This window comes from Electrona antarctica, assembly GCF_951216825.1.
Source record: "Electrona antarctica genome assembly, chromosome: 17".
NCBI classification, from domain to species: Eukaryota; Metazoa; Chordata; class Actinopteri; order Myctophiformes; family Myctophidae; genus Electrona; species Electrona antarctica.
Genome location: NC_136798.1, coordinates 36,354,482 through 36,369,608, shown reverse-complemented (window position 1 = coordinate 36,369,608; position 15,127 = coordinate 36,354,482). Strand labels below are relative to the sequence as shown.

The following is a 15,127-nucleotide window of genomic DNA, read 5'->3' as shown; positions in this document are numbered from 1 at the left end:
AGTGCATGCAGGGGGGTCAATCTCTTCCCTAAGTCAGTGAGCTGCTAGTCTAAACAAAAATATATATAGAGGCATTTCTATGTTTATTTTTATGTGTAGTTTGTCTCTCATTTCTTTATGTTACATTTTCCTGTGTGGGTGGTGTGAGAGAGAAAGTATTACATGTTTTTACATGAGTTTGTAGACTATCTACTCATTCTTTGGGGCTAGTATGCAAATGAGTATGCGTGTCTGTGTGAGGTGAGAGGAGACTGCAGTCAGAGTACAGAGTGTATCACCCAGAATTTATGACAGTGAGTGAGATTATCTACAATTTAGTAGTTATGGCTGCCACTCTAGTGCGCATTGTGCAAAACAAATTCTCATCTAAGAATATTCCCAGAATTTCAGAAAAATGGCATCAGATTCAAGTAAAAATAGGTCGACAGCTGAGAACGAGTCATATTGACAGTGAGGAGATGAGCAGGAAATTGTCCGTACCATTGTCTCCTGTGTCAGTACTGCCCGATGAGAAGATTTCCGCTGATTGCAGCACAGACAACCAGTGCATTGACACTGAGGGTCACAGCAACAACTCAGCACAGACTGAGGTGGACAACAGGGACGTGAGAACATCTGAGCAGTCAAAACCTGGGCTACAAGCAGACTGTATTAAAGAGGAGCTGGGATCGGTCCGGCGCCTGAAAAGGGACTTGATCAGTGAATTGACTGTGTCGACGAGGGCACACAGACATTTTCTGCGTATGATTGAGACGCAGTTGAATGAACTTTCAGTGAGGGAGAAACAGTTGATCGGTGATCTCAGTGACAAGGCTGCACACAGCCACAGTTTACATGGAGGTGATGACATCTACAGAAGGACAGCAAGCCCCAATCCGGCCATGAGCGGCAGCAACCTGTCACAGGAGGAAGTGAGGGGGGACGCTGTCATGATGCTGAACTCTCTTGGCGATAGTCTCACTGTTCTTCGTGGGCAGATTTTTGTGATAGAGAATATTGAGCGGGAGAATATTGATTCAGCCGATATTACGTACCTGGCGGAGCGTTTGGCTGGATTGGCTGCTCAAGAAAAAGACTTGGTTCGATTGTACAATGACCATTCTGATGCGTTGAAAGAGCTGGAGAGCAAACACTGCCGTGACAGAGCTGCTGGACGCACGGAGAAACGTGTGTTACCGAGTCACGACAGGCAGAGTGGGAGTAAGAGGAAGTACGTCAACAAAAGTGATGAGGATTTTGAACAGGACAGCAGTGATTGTGAGAGCCATTCCGGCACTCGCACACGTTCAAGCCGGAGACGTGTGAAAGACTCCAGGGGGGCCTTGAACAAATGCCCATGCAGATCAAAGAGGCCCACACCTGACATTGATGATAACTGCCCCAGGATGCTCCCGATGCTGGGGAAGGGCAGACATATGGAATACAAGCCATGGGCGTCCGTCGACATGACTGACATTGTGCGTCAACTTCCCCTTTTGCGGGATGGTGCGCACCGCTGGATATTGAAGTTTGAGGACCTTTTGACTGAGACAGAGCTAACTGTGGGTGACTTAAAACAACTTCTGGCAAATCTGATTGACATAGACGGCCTAGATGACATTCTTATCCGTGCGGGACTTCGACTGTACGCAGGCACGACGGCTGGAGACGCAGACCTTTTCTTGAGTCACAGAGGAGCACTATGGCGTGCGCTGAGAGTCTTGTACCCCACTGTCGTGCATCCGGATACGATTACGATATCTCCGCTGGGGGTCTCCGAACCACCACGCAAATATGTCGCCCGCGTGTACCAGGAATGGATGGATGCCACAGGAAAGGACCCTGAGCGTAATGATCTTGAACGGTCTACTGTCTACTCAAAAATTGAACAAGGTCTTCCTGAGAAAGTCAGGGCCAATCTGCAGACAGTGGTTGGCCTGGCGAAATTGCCCCTTGCTCTGTACGCGGATCACATTGTACACTGCGTTGGACTTGCTCGCAAGGAGGCAGATGAGCAGGAACAAAGTCACACAGAAATGGTTCGACTGCTGACCAAGACCCAGTTGGAGGGCGCACAACAGATCATACAAGCGGCTGTCGTGACAGCTGGGGTTGAGCCCCAGGCGGCTCCTGACCCACCCAGTGCACCCAGGGTTGACAAGACTCAGCCCGAACAGTTTCGTCCACATAATCCCAAGCCGAGTGGATCACGTTATTACACAGGCTGTTATAGGTGTGGCGATGTGACGCACTTGCAGCGTTTTTGCACGGCTGTTTTGCCGAACCGTCCGCTGCCACAACAGTGGGAACCTCCACAACCACTTCTGCCATGGAGAGTACGAGAGACTCCTGGTTTCGTGGGGCCACAACAGAGGCCGCAGTGGGAGAACCCGGCACAGCAGAGATGGCAACAATGGGGATGTCAGCCACCTGTGCGACCCTATCAGGGGGCAGTGCAGCCACAGACACGTCACAGCCCGGAAAGCTGGAGGATGAGAGGTGTTTGCCATAAATGTGGGATATATGGTCATTTTTCTGGACAATGTGATCAGAAACCACATTGGGAAACTTTGAGGGAAGTCAAGTTGACCGGACCTCATGGATGAGAAGGACAGCTAAAGGAGAAGTGCCATGCTCTTCTTTTGACAGTTGACTTGACACGCCCCTCTCTATTGAAATGTGTGTGTGAAAGGGGACACCGCCTGATTGAGTGCATGAGTGAGTGAGACGAGGGGGGTCCCTCTCCCCTCTCTGTTCGACTGTGTGAAGTGAGTGAGTGAGGTGAGTTATGTTTGAAGGGTTGAGAATTGATTGAGAATAATGTATGTGAGTGAATGAATGATTGAATGTACTTCATACTAGACTTACTTCAAAAAGGTTCTAGCTATGTCCGGTGAAATATTGCTAGTAGGAGCCATTCTAAAAGTGATAGTTAAATGAGTAAATACATACAGAGCTACGTGTGGGGAATTGCAATGACAATTTTAGCATGCTCTGACGGAATGTGCTTTAGGGGAAAGAGGGGGGAGAGAGCAATTTCCTTCTCACCCTAAAATAAATACCTTGTTTAGTTTCAGATAACAGGGAGAGGGCTTTAGGGACCTCCTGTGGACCTCCTGTCCTGTCCTGTCTTTACCTCCTACCTCTGTTTGACCCGCTGTGAGCTGTTTATTGGGGGTGCTATTTAGAGAAAAAGATGGGAAGAAAGTCTGCTTTTGGAGTCTGATGTCAACAAGTAGATCGCAATTAAGGACTACATTTGTAAGGGTGTATTATGGTGTGAATTTTAAGTATTGGTTTTAGTCAAAAGTGTCTGTTTGTGTGTAGGGTAATGGAGGCGACGGCTTACAGCCTTACTGCATAACGGTGATCACAGGAATTCGCCACCCTGTGTTCTGAGCACAAGACTTGCTGGTAGCATACTGAGGGGGATTTGACCCACATCTCCAGGAGTGGAAGTTTTAACCGGGGGATCTAGACCCACGGTTGAACCTTTCAGGGTTAAAGCAAGCCAGCCCCTCAGCTCAAAACACCTGTCCATCAATACGTTTGGTGACGTGACATCAGTGAATTTAGTTAGTTCAGCGACACTATTTATGACTCTCATTTAATAGTCTCATTGTAATCTCTCAACACCATGGTTATTACATTCCTTTGCCATGCCAGAACTAGGGAGATTAGCAAAAAGAGTGAGATTAATGCCAGAGAGGTCATCTTAGTGACCAGTAGCTTGTAGTGTCATCAATATCCTAAGAAATGATTGGGGATATTTGTAGTGGGAGCCTGTATCCTTTTAATAGGTGTAAAGGAGAGGGACATCATGGATCATGGATTCCTGAAGGTGTCGAAAGTGACATCTGACTGCACCAAAGGACATCTGAGCAGCTGTGACAACAGTACGAGAACAGCGACAGAGGAGCTCCTAACTCAGCTTCTACCGTCGGAAATCAATAGCAGGTGACTTTCACAGACCTGTGTTCGCTACAGGAGTTGTCGGATTGAACGCTATTCTGCGGCTACGGCCCACGGGCCCACGCCAACTGGTGCTCCTTCTGCTCTGGAAAGAGGAGGAGCGTTCCAAGAGGAGAGGTCCAAGGGAGACCGTTCCAAAGTTCATGTTACAATGGAGGAAAGGAGCGTTTCAATGCTTCTGCTGTCATGATTGACATGGCTCAGCAAGAAGTTGTACACTAGAGCCTTGTGAATGCTCGAAGGGAGTTCTACTGTCGACTGCAGTAAGCTGTAGTTCACGTATGCTGGAGCATATGGTAACAAAACTGTCTGCTTCAAACCTACAGATCTGAGAGCTATGTGCAAGCTCTGAGAATCAAGAAGGATTTCCCAAGCGTTTTTATTCTGTAGGCGAAAAAAGAATTGTGGGAACCATTTCCCTAGCGCGTTGAACGTCTGAACAATTTGCGTCATGGAAAGAAAAAAAAAAAATCGCGGTTCATCTGAATTGTGATTGATGTTGGAAGAGTTGCTCTAATGTTTGTGTTTTGTTGTATTCTGTGCTGACAGGTCAAAGTAGATATAACAAGGTACTGAAATAGTACTGTTTTAGGGATGTTTGTTTTTATGATTAACCATTTTGTCATGCTATGAGTGTTAACTTTTCATTTACAGGATTCAATCAATATAGGAATTTGATTTAGTCTAAATAGGATTTCAGTTATATAAGGAGTTTAATTTCTGTTACAACAGAACAAGCCCCATGCTTGTTCGGTTCTAATTTGGTACAATATAGGTAGTTAAAAAAAAAAAATGCTCCTGTGTCCAGGGGGGTCTATAATAGTTAATGGTAATAATATGAGTACATTTTAGATAACTTCCTTAGGTATCACAGTTCAAATCCAATCCAAAAATGAGTATTATATTCTAGTTAGTAATACAAATGTTGTTTGATTGTTAGTTAAAATAGGCCTACATTAGGATAATGAGTTAACGTCGGAAGATGTGAGTGAGTTGGTATTGGAACCTGTATACACATGCACTAAATTGACTCGTCTGCCTGGGGTGGCAGGGTTCACAGGGGTCGCCTCTGTGTGCTTGTTTATATGGGTGGAACAGACCAAAGTACTGAACATTACCAAGTACTAAAACAGGATGAAGTAACCCGTAGGCTTTAGGTTATCGAGTAATATATTGCAGACAATGTTGAACTGATGGAGTCAGTATAATGTTACTATGTTAATAGTCACATATTGATACAGATTGAAACCTCACCATGAGTATTACATGTTAGTTCTTAGTTTGTGTGCAACTTTCCGAATGTCGGATGGATGGTTTCTGCAGGGCCATTCATCCATTATTCCATGAAAGTTGCTCACTAACTAAGAAGGGGGGGAGAAGGGAATATTATATTATTTCTTATTAAGTCGATATTGGAATCCACTTCCAAACAAATATTGATGTCTATACAGGTACAGGAATCAGCCTATCTAATGTTGGGGAACAAATTAAAAATAGTATAGTAATTAGCCTAGGAACAGTTCACTTGAATTTATTTTATCTGGGTGTGACAACAAACAGCTTCGGACTGATAGGGTCATTGTCTAACAGATTGATTTTGTTCATTTTGTTTTGAGTTTTGTGTCAACCTGACTGTGTTTCATCTTCACATTATCCAGGGGGGAAGAGGGTAATTACCTACGAAGGGAGACCGTTTGGGGAATTTGAACATTTTGGGATTTTTTGAGAAAAAAGAAAAAAGTGAACATTTTTTTGGAAAATTAATTTTGGTCATTTATAAAATATGAATTATGTCTGGGGAATATTTAATTCCCCAGAAGGGGGGTCTGATGTATATTTTGATAGCTTATGCATCTCAACATATGTCATAATTGTACACAACACTTTGGCTTAGGAGGTCACATTGAGTCTCAATGAGTGAAGAGTTAAGCCTAGGGACACTTGGGATGGTCAGCTTACAAACAGCTGTGAGTTCTTCCTGTCATATAGTAAGGACAGTGACTTTTATCACTCAGGAGTCCTTTTACAAAAGGACCCCTGCTGTGGTGACTGATTGCTGACTCTGTGGTAGCTTGTTGGCTAAGCCTTGAGGGTCAACAACACACACACACACACACACACACACACACACACACACACAGGAACAAGGCGACACCCACATGTTAAGAATGTATAAGACATGATGCAGGGAATCAGTAGTGAGTGAGTGAGATACAGAGAGAGACAGAGAGAGAGAGACAAGGGGGGCCCTGCATGAGATGCAGGCCTCAATACGATGGAACGATGATATCTGTAACCTGTCTGTAACTGATTGCTGACCAATAAATGGAAATAAGGATTATGTGCCTGCTTGGAACTCCATATTCATTTCAACAAGCAACTTAGTAAAATCTCCACAGAACCCTGAGGAAAAGACACATCACTAGGAGGTGGAGTAAAGTATTTTAGACTGTTGGTAGTGATCAGTAGGGAAGCTAGGAGGTGGAGTAAAGTCTTTTAGACTGTTGGTAGTGATCAGTAGGGAAGCTAGGAGGTGGAGTAAAGTCTTTTAGACTGTTGGTAGTGTTCAGTAGGGAAGCTAGGAGGTGGAGTAAAGTCTTTTAGACTGTTGGTAGTGATCAGTAGGGAAGCTAGGAGGTGGAGTAAAGTATTTTAGACTGTTGGTAGTGTTCAGTAGGGAAGCTAGGAGGTGGAGTAAAGTATTTTAGACTGTTGGTAGTGTTCAGTAGGGAAGCTAGGAGGTGGAGTAAAGTATTTTAGACTGTTGGTAGTGTTCAGTAGGGAAGCTAGGAGGTGGAGTAAAGTATTTTAGACTGTTGGTAGTGTTCAGTAGGGAAGCTAGGAGGTGGAGTAAAGTCTTTTAGACTGTTGGTAGTGATCAGTAGGGAAGCTAGGAGGTGGAGTAAAGTCTTTTAGACTGTTGGTAGTGATCAGTAGGGAAGCTAGGAGGTGGAGTAAAGTCTTTTAGACTGTTGGTAGTGATCAGTAGGGAAGCTAGGAGGTGGAGTAAAGTCTTTTAGACTGTTGGTAGTGATCAGTAGGGAAGCTAGGAGGTGGAGTAAAGTATTTTAGACTGTTGGTAGTGTTCAGTAGGGAAGCTAGGAGGTGGAGTAAAGTCTTTTAGACTGTTGGTAGTGATCAGTAGGGAAGCTAGGAGGTGGAGTAAAGTCTTTTAGACTGTTGGTAGTGATCAGTAGGGAAGCTAGGAGGTGGAGTAAAGTCTTTTAGACTGTTGGTAGTGTTCAGTAGGGAAGCTAGGAGGTGGAGTAAAGTATTTTAGACTGTTGGTAGTGATCAGTAGGGAAGCTAGGAGGTGGAGTAAAGTATTTTAGACTGTTGGTAGTGATCAGTAGGGAAGCTAGGAGGTGGAGTAAAGTCTTTTAGACTGTTGGTAGTGTTCAGTAGGGAAGCTAGGAGGTGGAGTAAAGTCTTTTAGACTGTTGGTAGTGATCAGTAGGGAAGCTAGGAGGTGGAGTAAAGTCTTTTAGACTGTTGGTAGTGATCAGTAGGGAAGCTAGGAGGTGGAGTAAAGTATTTTAGACTGTTGGTAGTGTTCAGTAGGGAAGCTAGGAGGTGGAGTAAAGTCTTTTAGACTGTTGGTAATGATCAGTAGGGAAGCTAGGAGGTGGAGTAAAGTCTTTTAGACTGTTGGTAGTGATCAGTAGGGAAGCTAGGAGGTGGAGTAAACTGCCTTCTGCAGTCTGTCTGTTCTCGACAGTTTCAGCGACAAAAATAAGCAGCATAACAACATTCGAGTAGTTCCATGACCTGACTGTCTCCTCCCCTAAATCAATGTTGTCCCACTACATTATTGTAGGTCCCTTCTTTGAGAATCCCTTCTGTGCACTCTATTAGTTGTAGTTGAGCTAAGCTGGTGTCTAGACTGTTAATGGCGAACAGTTAGACCAAGACACAATGACTTAGGCGTCTGCGTCTGACGTTTACTGTACATGCAAGATTCACAATGTCTTGACAAATAGATATAACTTAGGTTAAAATCTTCAGAAATATTAACATAACATAAACACCTGTCTTTTTTTTTTTTTTACATAATTATATCGTCACAGTCAAGTGGAAACTTTGGATGTCGATGCAACACATTTTGCAGAGCATATAGATTGGCCATTTCCACTACTTTTGTGTTACACTGTTTTATGATGAAGTAGGGCATTCATTTATGAACAAAACATAAATAGCAAGTTGAAATATGGAGATGAGGTTTCTGCGCGACAGCAACAATATTTAATCTTTATAGAAGAATACTATAACTGTAAAAACATTTTCACTCAATATACTAGACCCAAAATAGAAGCCTTTCCAAAAATGTAAAACATTTAAATTAAACATAGGTTAGATTTATACTTTGATTACAGGCCTCAATAAGGGAACAAGGGAACCCTACAGACTGCCATCCAATAAATGTTAAACGTAAGTGATATTATTTTTGATTTTGAGTATAATGCATAATGCAAATAATGAGAATAATGAATGCTTCAATTGAGTAAATACTACCAGCAATTAATCTAGATGAGTAATGGAGAAAGAATGGGAAGTGACTGTGTGCTTGCATTCATGAGAACCCCTGTTAAATCAATCAAAGCAATTTAACTCAATACCTGTTGACATTGGAGCTTTCACCAGAAGTAAAAGCACTCATTATGAATGGCCTATTGCACAATTTCTCTAACCCAATATTTCACAATTTATCAAAATTACAGTATTGGAGCTTGCAGATCAGCTATTTTTGAATAGTCAAAGTATAAAATAGTGCTTATGTTTTGTATTAATAATCTAAATCTGAAAAACAGTCACTAAACCTGTCAAATAGTGGAGTAAAAAGTGTATTTTAGACGTCAGGTGGGGGGCTCAGAGTGTTCCCACTAAGGAGAGTAGGCTTTAAACTCCATAAAACCATGGTTGTTTTGGTGAGTAGAGACAGTGTAATGGGCAGAGATGCCACCTGGGAAACAGAACGTCCCAGGTTCGTTTCCCAGCCCTGGCTATGTGTCAATATGTCCCTGAGACTGAACTTCTCCTGCAGGATTAATATGCATTATTAGGAGACCCTCAGGGTTCCAAATGGACCTTTGCGGGTATGTAACTCTAAATGTTATGAGGGTCCTAGATTATTCATTGGAATCTAGATCAGTGTCAGGTGTGTCCAGAGCTCTGCGTAGGTTCTGCCAGAACAGTCCAGGGTGCTGTCCAGCCTGGGACCAGCTCAGGTAGGTGTGTCTCTTCACCAGCCTCCTCATGTGATAGTAGGGAGACAACTGGTGGGCTGGAATGTCCTCCAGAAACACCAGGATCAACACGTCCTTCTTTTCATCAAACAGACGGTAGCTGCACACAGGAGAGGAGAGACACTTTACATTATAATAGATCAGGGTTTCTCAACCCTTTTCCCCCCCATTTGAGTATTCTTTATAATATACAAGTGCCCAGTAATCCAGAAAATATGGTGCCCAGATGTCCGTAGTGCCCACCTGTATTGTATTCCCCCTCAGCCATGGTCTAATTATGTCGAGGAAATTGTCAGAAGCACAGTACATTCTGCTGATATTCTTACTGGAGATCAATAGTCTATTGTGGTATACACTAGGACAGATGTGGTCATCATTTAACTATATTTTTTCAGGGCAAGGCATTATTTCTACATCATTGGAAGAATTGCCATTACTTTCATGTTTAATGATAAAACAGAACATTGAAAAATTCAACTAGCACAACTGTTACAAGGATTTGTATTTTGCACATTTCTTGATATTGACATTACAACTACTGGATGTTATGGCACAATGGTATGCTATTATTCAAAAGGTTATCATTCACCATCATTGTTTTATCTTGCAGTTTAAGCAAAATCAAAAGATTGGCTTAGGAGGAATGCACAATTTTTTTTCTTCACATTTTTGGGGTATTTAATTTAGACAGCCAGCAATGGATTTAACCCTCCCCCAAACAAATTTAGTCTCTGTGACACCTATAGGGGCTGCAGTCTATCTTCAAAGATTTTCCTATAAGCTATGTATTGGTCCAAAAGTTGCCTCCCGCAAATAACTAACCAATCAGGAAGTGTACCAATGACAATCCTTCTAGGAAGGCAGACTGCACTGCAGCCCCTAGAGGTGTGAGTGTGACAGAGAGTGAGACTGCAATTTGTGGAGCGTTTAACTCATGGGTGGCTGTATGAATGCAAAAAAAAGAAAAAGAAAAAAGAAATTTTCCCAAACTCCAGGTCAGAATTACTTATAGCCACTTAGACAAAAACAAACAAAAATCAGAAAACCCCACCTGGCCATCTGGAACTCTCTAGAACACCATTCACTTTCCAGGTAACGATGGCTGATCACACAGATGGTCTTTCTGCTGCCATAGATGGCCTCTGTAATGTTCTCTATGATGGCTTTACCTGGAAATGTTAAACATTAGAGACAGATATAGTATTATAGTGTGCTAAAAATGCCACTGAAGACAACATTTTCTTTTTCCCAGATACATCATAACTTTTATTTCAACTCGGAGTACAGTTGAGAGGCAGATACAGAGAGATACATACAGTACTGGTTCACAAGTGTTGATGACAGAAAAAAAGACTTGAACCTGGTTGGAAGTCTCGGTGGTGTAGACAGAGTCTCCAGCCCTGCTCTCCCTCCAATGCTGGAAGCATTTCTCTGCAAACCCAGAGCTCATCGTGAACGTTGTAGGAGATGAAGGCATCGTAGCGCTGAGGAGAACCTCTCTTTCTTTCCATGGCATCATAAAGGAATGCCTGGAAGAGGTAGTATCCGTAGAGTAGATGCAACCTCAGGAAGTTGTAGGTGAAGGATGCGAGCAGGGTTAGCACAATCACACAAGTAGTGGAAATGTAGCAGATGAAGCTAGCGGCCATCTGCTCACAGGACTGAAAGTCAAAGTCCAGAAACCTGGTTCCCTTTTTAGCCAGAGGATAGCCACAAGTGTAGCTGTGAACAAAGACTACCAGTGTTTGTTTGTTGTACAGGATCCAGTGCTGAAAGTCAGAATTAGAGCAATCACAAGCAAAGGGGTTGTCACCCATGTAAACGTACTTGAGAGCAGGTAGAAAACTGAACAGAGCGACATTGACCACCGACAAATCGTTTTGGCTCACGTCCAGCCAAGAGACTCGAGTCAGGTTGGCTTCAGCCAGGAAGTCCAGGGACTTCAATTTATTGTTAGACAGATTGAGGGCCTCTAGGTTTTGTATTGGGTGAAATGTCTCTGGGTACAAGTATGGCAGGTTATTGCTCCTTAATGTAAGAGTCTTCAACTGTGGTACATATTTAAATATGTCTGGGATTAGTTCATGTTCATTATAGACATTATCGGCTGTAAAGTGTTCCAAATGTTTAATATCTGAGAGCATGTATGATATAAATCGTATAAATGTATAGGACCGTTGAATGAATTGTATTGTAAAGTTCTTCAGACTCTTAAGTACTGGTAAGTTATCGGGAGGTGAAGATGTCATTTTGACGGCGTTGAAATGGCAAATTAGATTTAGTGTTTCAAGTTCATCTAGTCCTTCAAAACAGGTGTTGTCCCATTCATACAACAGACCTAGTTCCATGTCTAACTGCTTGAGCGATTTCAAATCTTTAAATTCCCCCTTGCCGAGTTTTACTAGAATGATGTTCTTATTTAAATCCAGGAATTCTAGTTTCTGCAGACCATTCTTGAACGTGTCTCCAAATGTCCAGATGGAATTGTGATTCACAGTTAGGACTTTTAACTGAAAGAGATGTTGAAAAATACATGGTTTGAGTTCAGAGATTAGGTTGGTATCTAGATGAAGGTGAGTGAGTCTTGTTAAATTTAAGAAGTCTGAGCAGCTTAAATCCTGAATATGATTGTAACGCAGGTTTAGCGTTTGTAGCATGGAGAGATTCTTGACATCGTCTGGCACTTTGGAAAGTAGGTTGTAGGCGAGGTTCAGGTGAATCAGTTGCTTCATTTCTTTGAACGAATCCTTAGACAGTTCATTCAGGTTATTACATGATAGATCCAGGCTGATTAGTTGAGTGCAAGGTGAAAGTTTTTCACTTAGGTTGCCCATGAAGGTGTACATTATGTTGTGTTCTCAGTGTGGATATTCTGCAGGCAATATTCAAGAGACCTATTTTTATCCACTTCTCCATGTGAGTCAGCTGTAGGTATTCTAGTGAATCAAGACTCTGTAGAGCCTTTCTGATGGAGTCAAAAGATATAAAATCAAAATCAAAATACACCTTTTTTATATTCTTGAGAAAATACTTGTCTGGTATAGCCCACTCAAATCCATAGTTGCCAGTACAGCCTGACAGGTCGATTGTCTCAAGATGTGGAAATACAGCTGTTGTGATGCTAAACCTTTTCATTGATGGTGAATCAACTCTCAACTCCCTGAGCTCAGAGGTCATGTTTAATGGCAGATCTTTTGACTGAAACGACTCCGACTCAACAATTGAGATGTTGAGCACCTGTAAGTGTGGTAGTTGTAAGATGGCAATAATATCTGTAATTTGATTGGACATTAGACTTAGTGCCTGTAAACTGGGGAGTAACTGGAAGGCAGCACGGTTGATGAAATGGATATTGTTTCCAAACAAGCTCAGCATCAAGAGTTTAGACAGACCCTGAAAGATATTGTCTCTCAGTGTTGTTAGTTGGTTATGGTCCATACAGAGCACTTTAAGTTCCACCAAATGTTCAAAAGCCCCGTCATCCACATCAGCTATTAAATTCTCACTCAGGTCCAATTCTCGGAGATCCGTCAGATTGTAAAAATCTGTGCTGTTTATCTTCCGGATGTAGTTGTTCTTGAGTGTTAATGATGTAACCTCTCTGGGAATGTCATCTGGTACACTATCGAGTTCACGCTGTTCACAATCCACCGAAACATGAACTGCAGTGTGAACAATAGTGCAGTCTTTCGGGATGGAAGCCAGTACTGGGCTAAAATGAAGTGAGCACAACAGAAAAAAGAAGAGGAAACAATGGCGGCTTACTGCCTGTGGCATCATTGCTGTCTTCAAGGTCAACCGTCCGTCAGGTACTTTTGGTAGAGTAACTCTAGCTGTGGACATTGGTGACAACACTGTTCAGCATGGATGATCTAAAGATAATACAATAGTATAACAGTTACAGTAAAGGATTATGCCACCATGTCATACTGTTGATATTCTCCTGAGACTGAAATAGCCTATTGGCCTGAATATAAGACGTCTTTGGTATAAAGAAACTAGAACAATAACTTAGAAAACATGTGAAAAATGTTGGGACATTCAGATGTAAACTTTCAAATTAAGACTCTCAAACTGTATCAACTTCCATTTAGCCGGTTGACTGACAGTCATCAAGTTAATGTTTCATTCTTCTTCTTCATAATAATGTATTGTCAAAATACCAAATCAAATAATATAAATCATGACATACTCGTTGTTAGTTTCCAGGATGATGTTAATTTCCAGGATGATGTTTAAAGCAGCATGGAAAATGTTCTGCACCAGAGGAATCGAAATACTGAATCCTACCTGAACTCCTAAATCTCAGTGACAAGCCATCCTTCCAGTTACTGTGAGAGGAATGAAACATAATTTCAGAGTAACATGGTGTGTCAATAGTGGGTCCATGTCGGAGCCATAAATAGGCCATAAATTAACGCCCTAGTGTATACTTTGTCCTGCAAACATTTACACCTCCACCTAGGTCAGGGGTTCTCAACCTGGGGGTCGCGATCCTTCGGGGGGTCCCAAAATTAGTTTGGGGGGTCCCCAGATTATTCAAAAAAATAAAAATACGAAAAAGAGTCACGTGAGGCACGAAGCAAAATGGCCGCACGGCACTGAGCTCTGATAAAGTTTCCTCTTTTTTGTATTTTTTCTGACTCACAGACCGTTTATTTTGTTCATTTTTTCAACATTGATATAACCCAGTTTCACATTATGGACGGGGCAAATGATCCATTCGCCTTCACACCGCAACGAAATCAACCTCGTGTAGCACTGGCTACTGAGGCTAGCATTTCTCCGGAGGATATGGCTAAGCTAATTAAGCAAACGATTGAGACACAGCTAGCATCGTGGCAAGGAATGGTCTCCTCTCTCGTGAAAGAGGCGATTGGGCAAGCTCTGGAACCGATACAGAAAGGTTTGGCAGAAAATGGCAAGATTCTCAAGTCATTGAAAGGGCAACTGGGCGACCACGCTGAGAAGTTTGAGGCGCTCTCCACCCGGTTGGATAGCGTGGAGGCCAACGTGCGTAAAACCGAGAGAAACGATGATGCCGGCTGTGTTGAGATGTTAAAGATGCAGAAGAAACTGAACGAATTAGAAGATAGGTCCAGGCTTAATAACGTGAGATTGGTTGGACTCCCGCTTGGGGCAGAGGGTGATGATCCGAGAGGCTATCTCCAGAAGATGCTACCCAAGTGGATTCCAACCCTGAAAACCCTACGTAACGCGGTGGTCACCGTGGATAAAGCGCACAGGATCTACTCCAACAAGCAGACCGGACCGCGAACGATGATCTTCAGGCTACTACACTTCCCCGACCGGCAGGCGATACTGGAGGGAGCGAGGAAGGCCAATCCGGTCCTCCCGGGGGGAGCCAAGCTGTTATTTTTCGCAGATTACAGTCCCGGTACGACAAAGGATCGCCGCTCGTTTAAAGAAATCCGCTCCAAATTATGGCAGGATGGAATAGAGTCATATCTCGTCTACCCGGCGATTCTGAAGGTAAACTACAAGGGCAAAAAGATGACGTTCAACTCGGCGGAGGAGGCGAGACAGGCGATCTACATTCGGGGGGCTCCGGTACGGGTCGAGAACGTACATGACGAGGCGGTGGAGGACGGAGCGCGGCTAGACGACGTGGGACGAGGCGGCGAGGAAACCAGCGAGGCGTAATGGCGAAGGGTGAGCTGTATCTATCCCTGCGACCAGGATAAGAATAGACGCGGACATTCGGCTGTATCGGGGGCTTAATTTGTAGCTCCTATTTTTATTATTTTTTCATTCAAAGAAAGCCCAAGGCACCTATATCATACGTTACTATTATTATTATTGCTTTGGACAATGCATAGCAATTGCACTATTGTACAGAGACAAGGGGACGAGAGAAAATACAGTCTGAAAATGTGTTTATTTTTTATTTTATTTTATTCTTTACCAGGGGG

The 15,127-nt window shown here is 43.0% G+C and overlaps 1 protein-coding gene and 1 long non-coding RNA gene across 2 annotated transcripts in view; both read right to left on the bottom strand.

Moving 5' to 3' along the window:
- Nucleotides 1-15,127, bottom strand: part of LOC306941476 — a 147,259-nt gene that overhangs the window by 26,269 nt on the left and 105,863 nt on the right. The window lies entirely within an intron of this gene.
- LOC306940526 (toll-like receptor 13) lies at nt 7,896-11,542 on the bottom strand (the record flags this gene model as incomplete). Its single annotated transcript, XM_079525624.1, has 5 exons — nt 7,896-9,294; nt 10,246-10,363; nt 10,555-10,963; nt 11,084-11,193; nt 11,533-11,542. 5 exons carry the CDS (start codon nt 11,540-11,542, stop codon nt 9,078-9,080), a joined length of 864 nt encoding a protein of 287 aa, XP_079381750.1. The 3' UTR covers nt 7,896-9,077.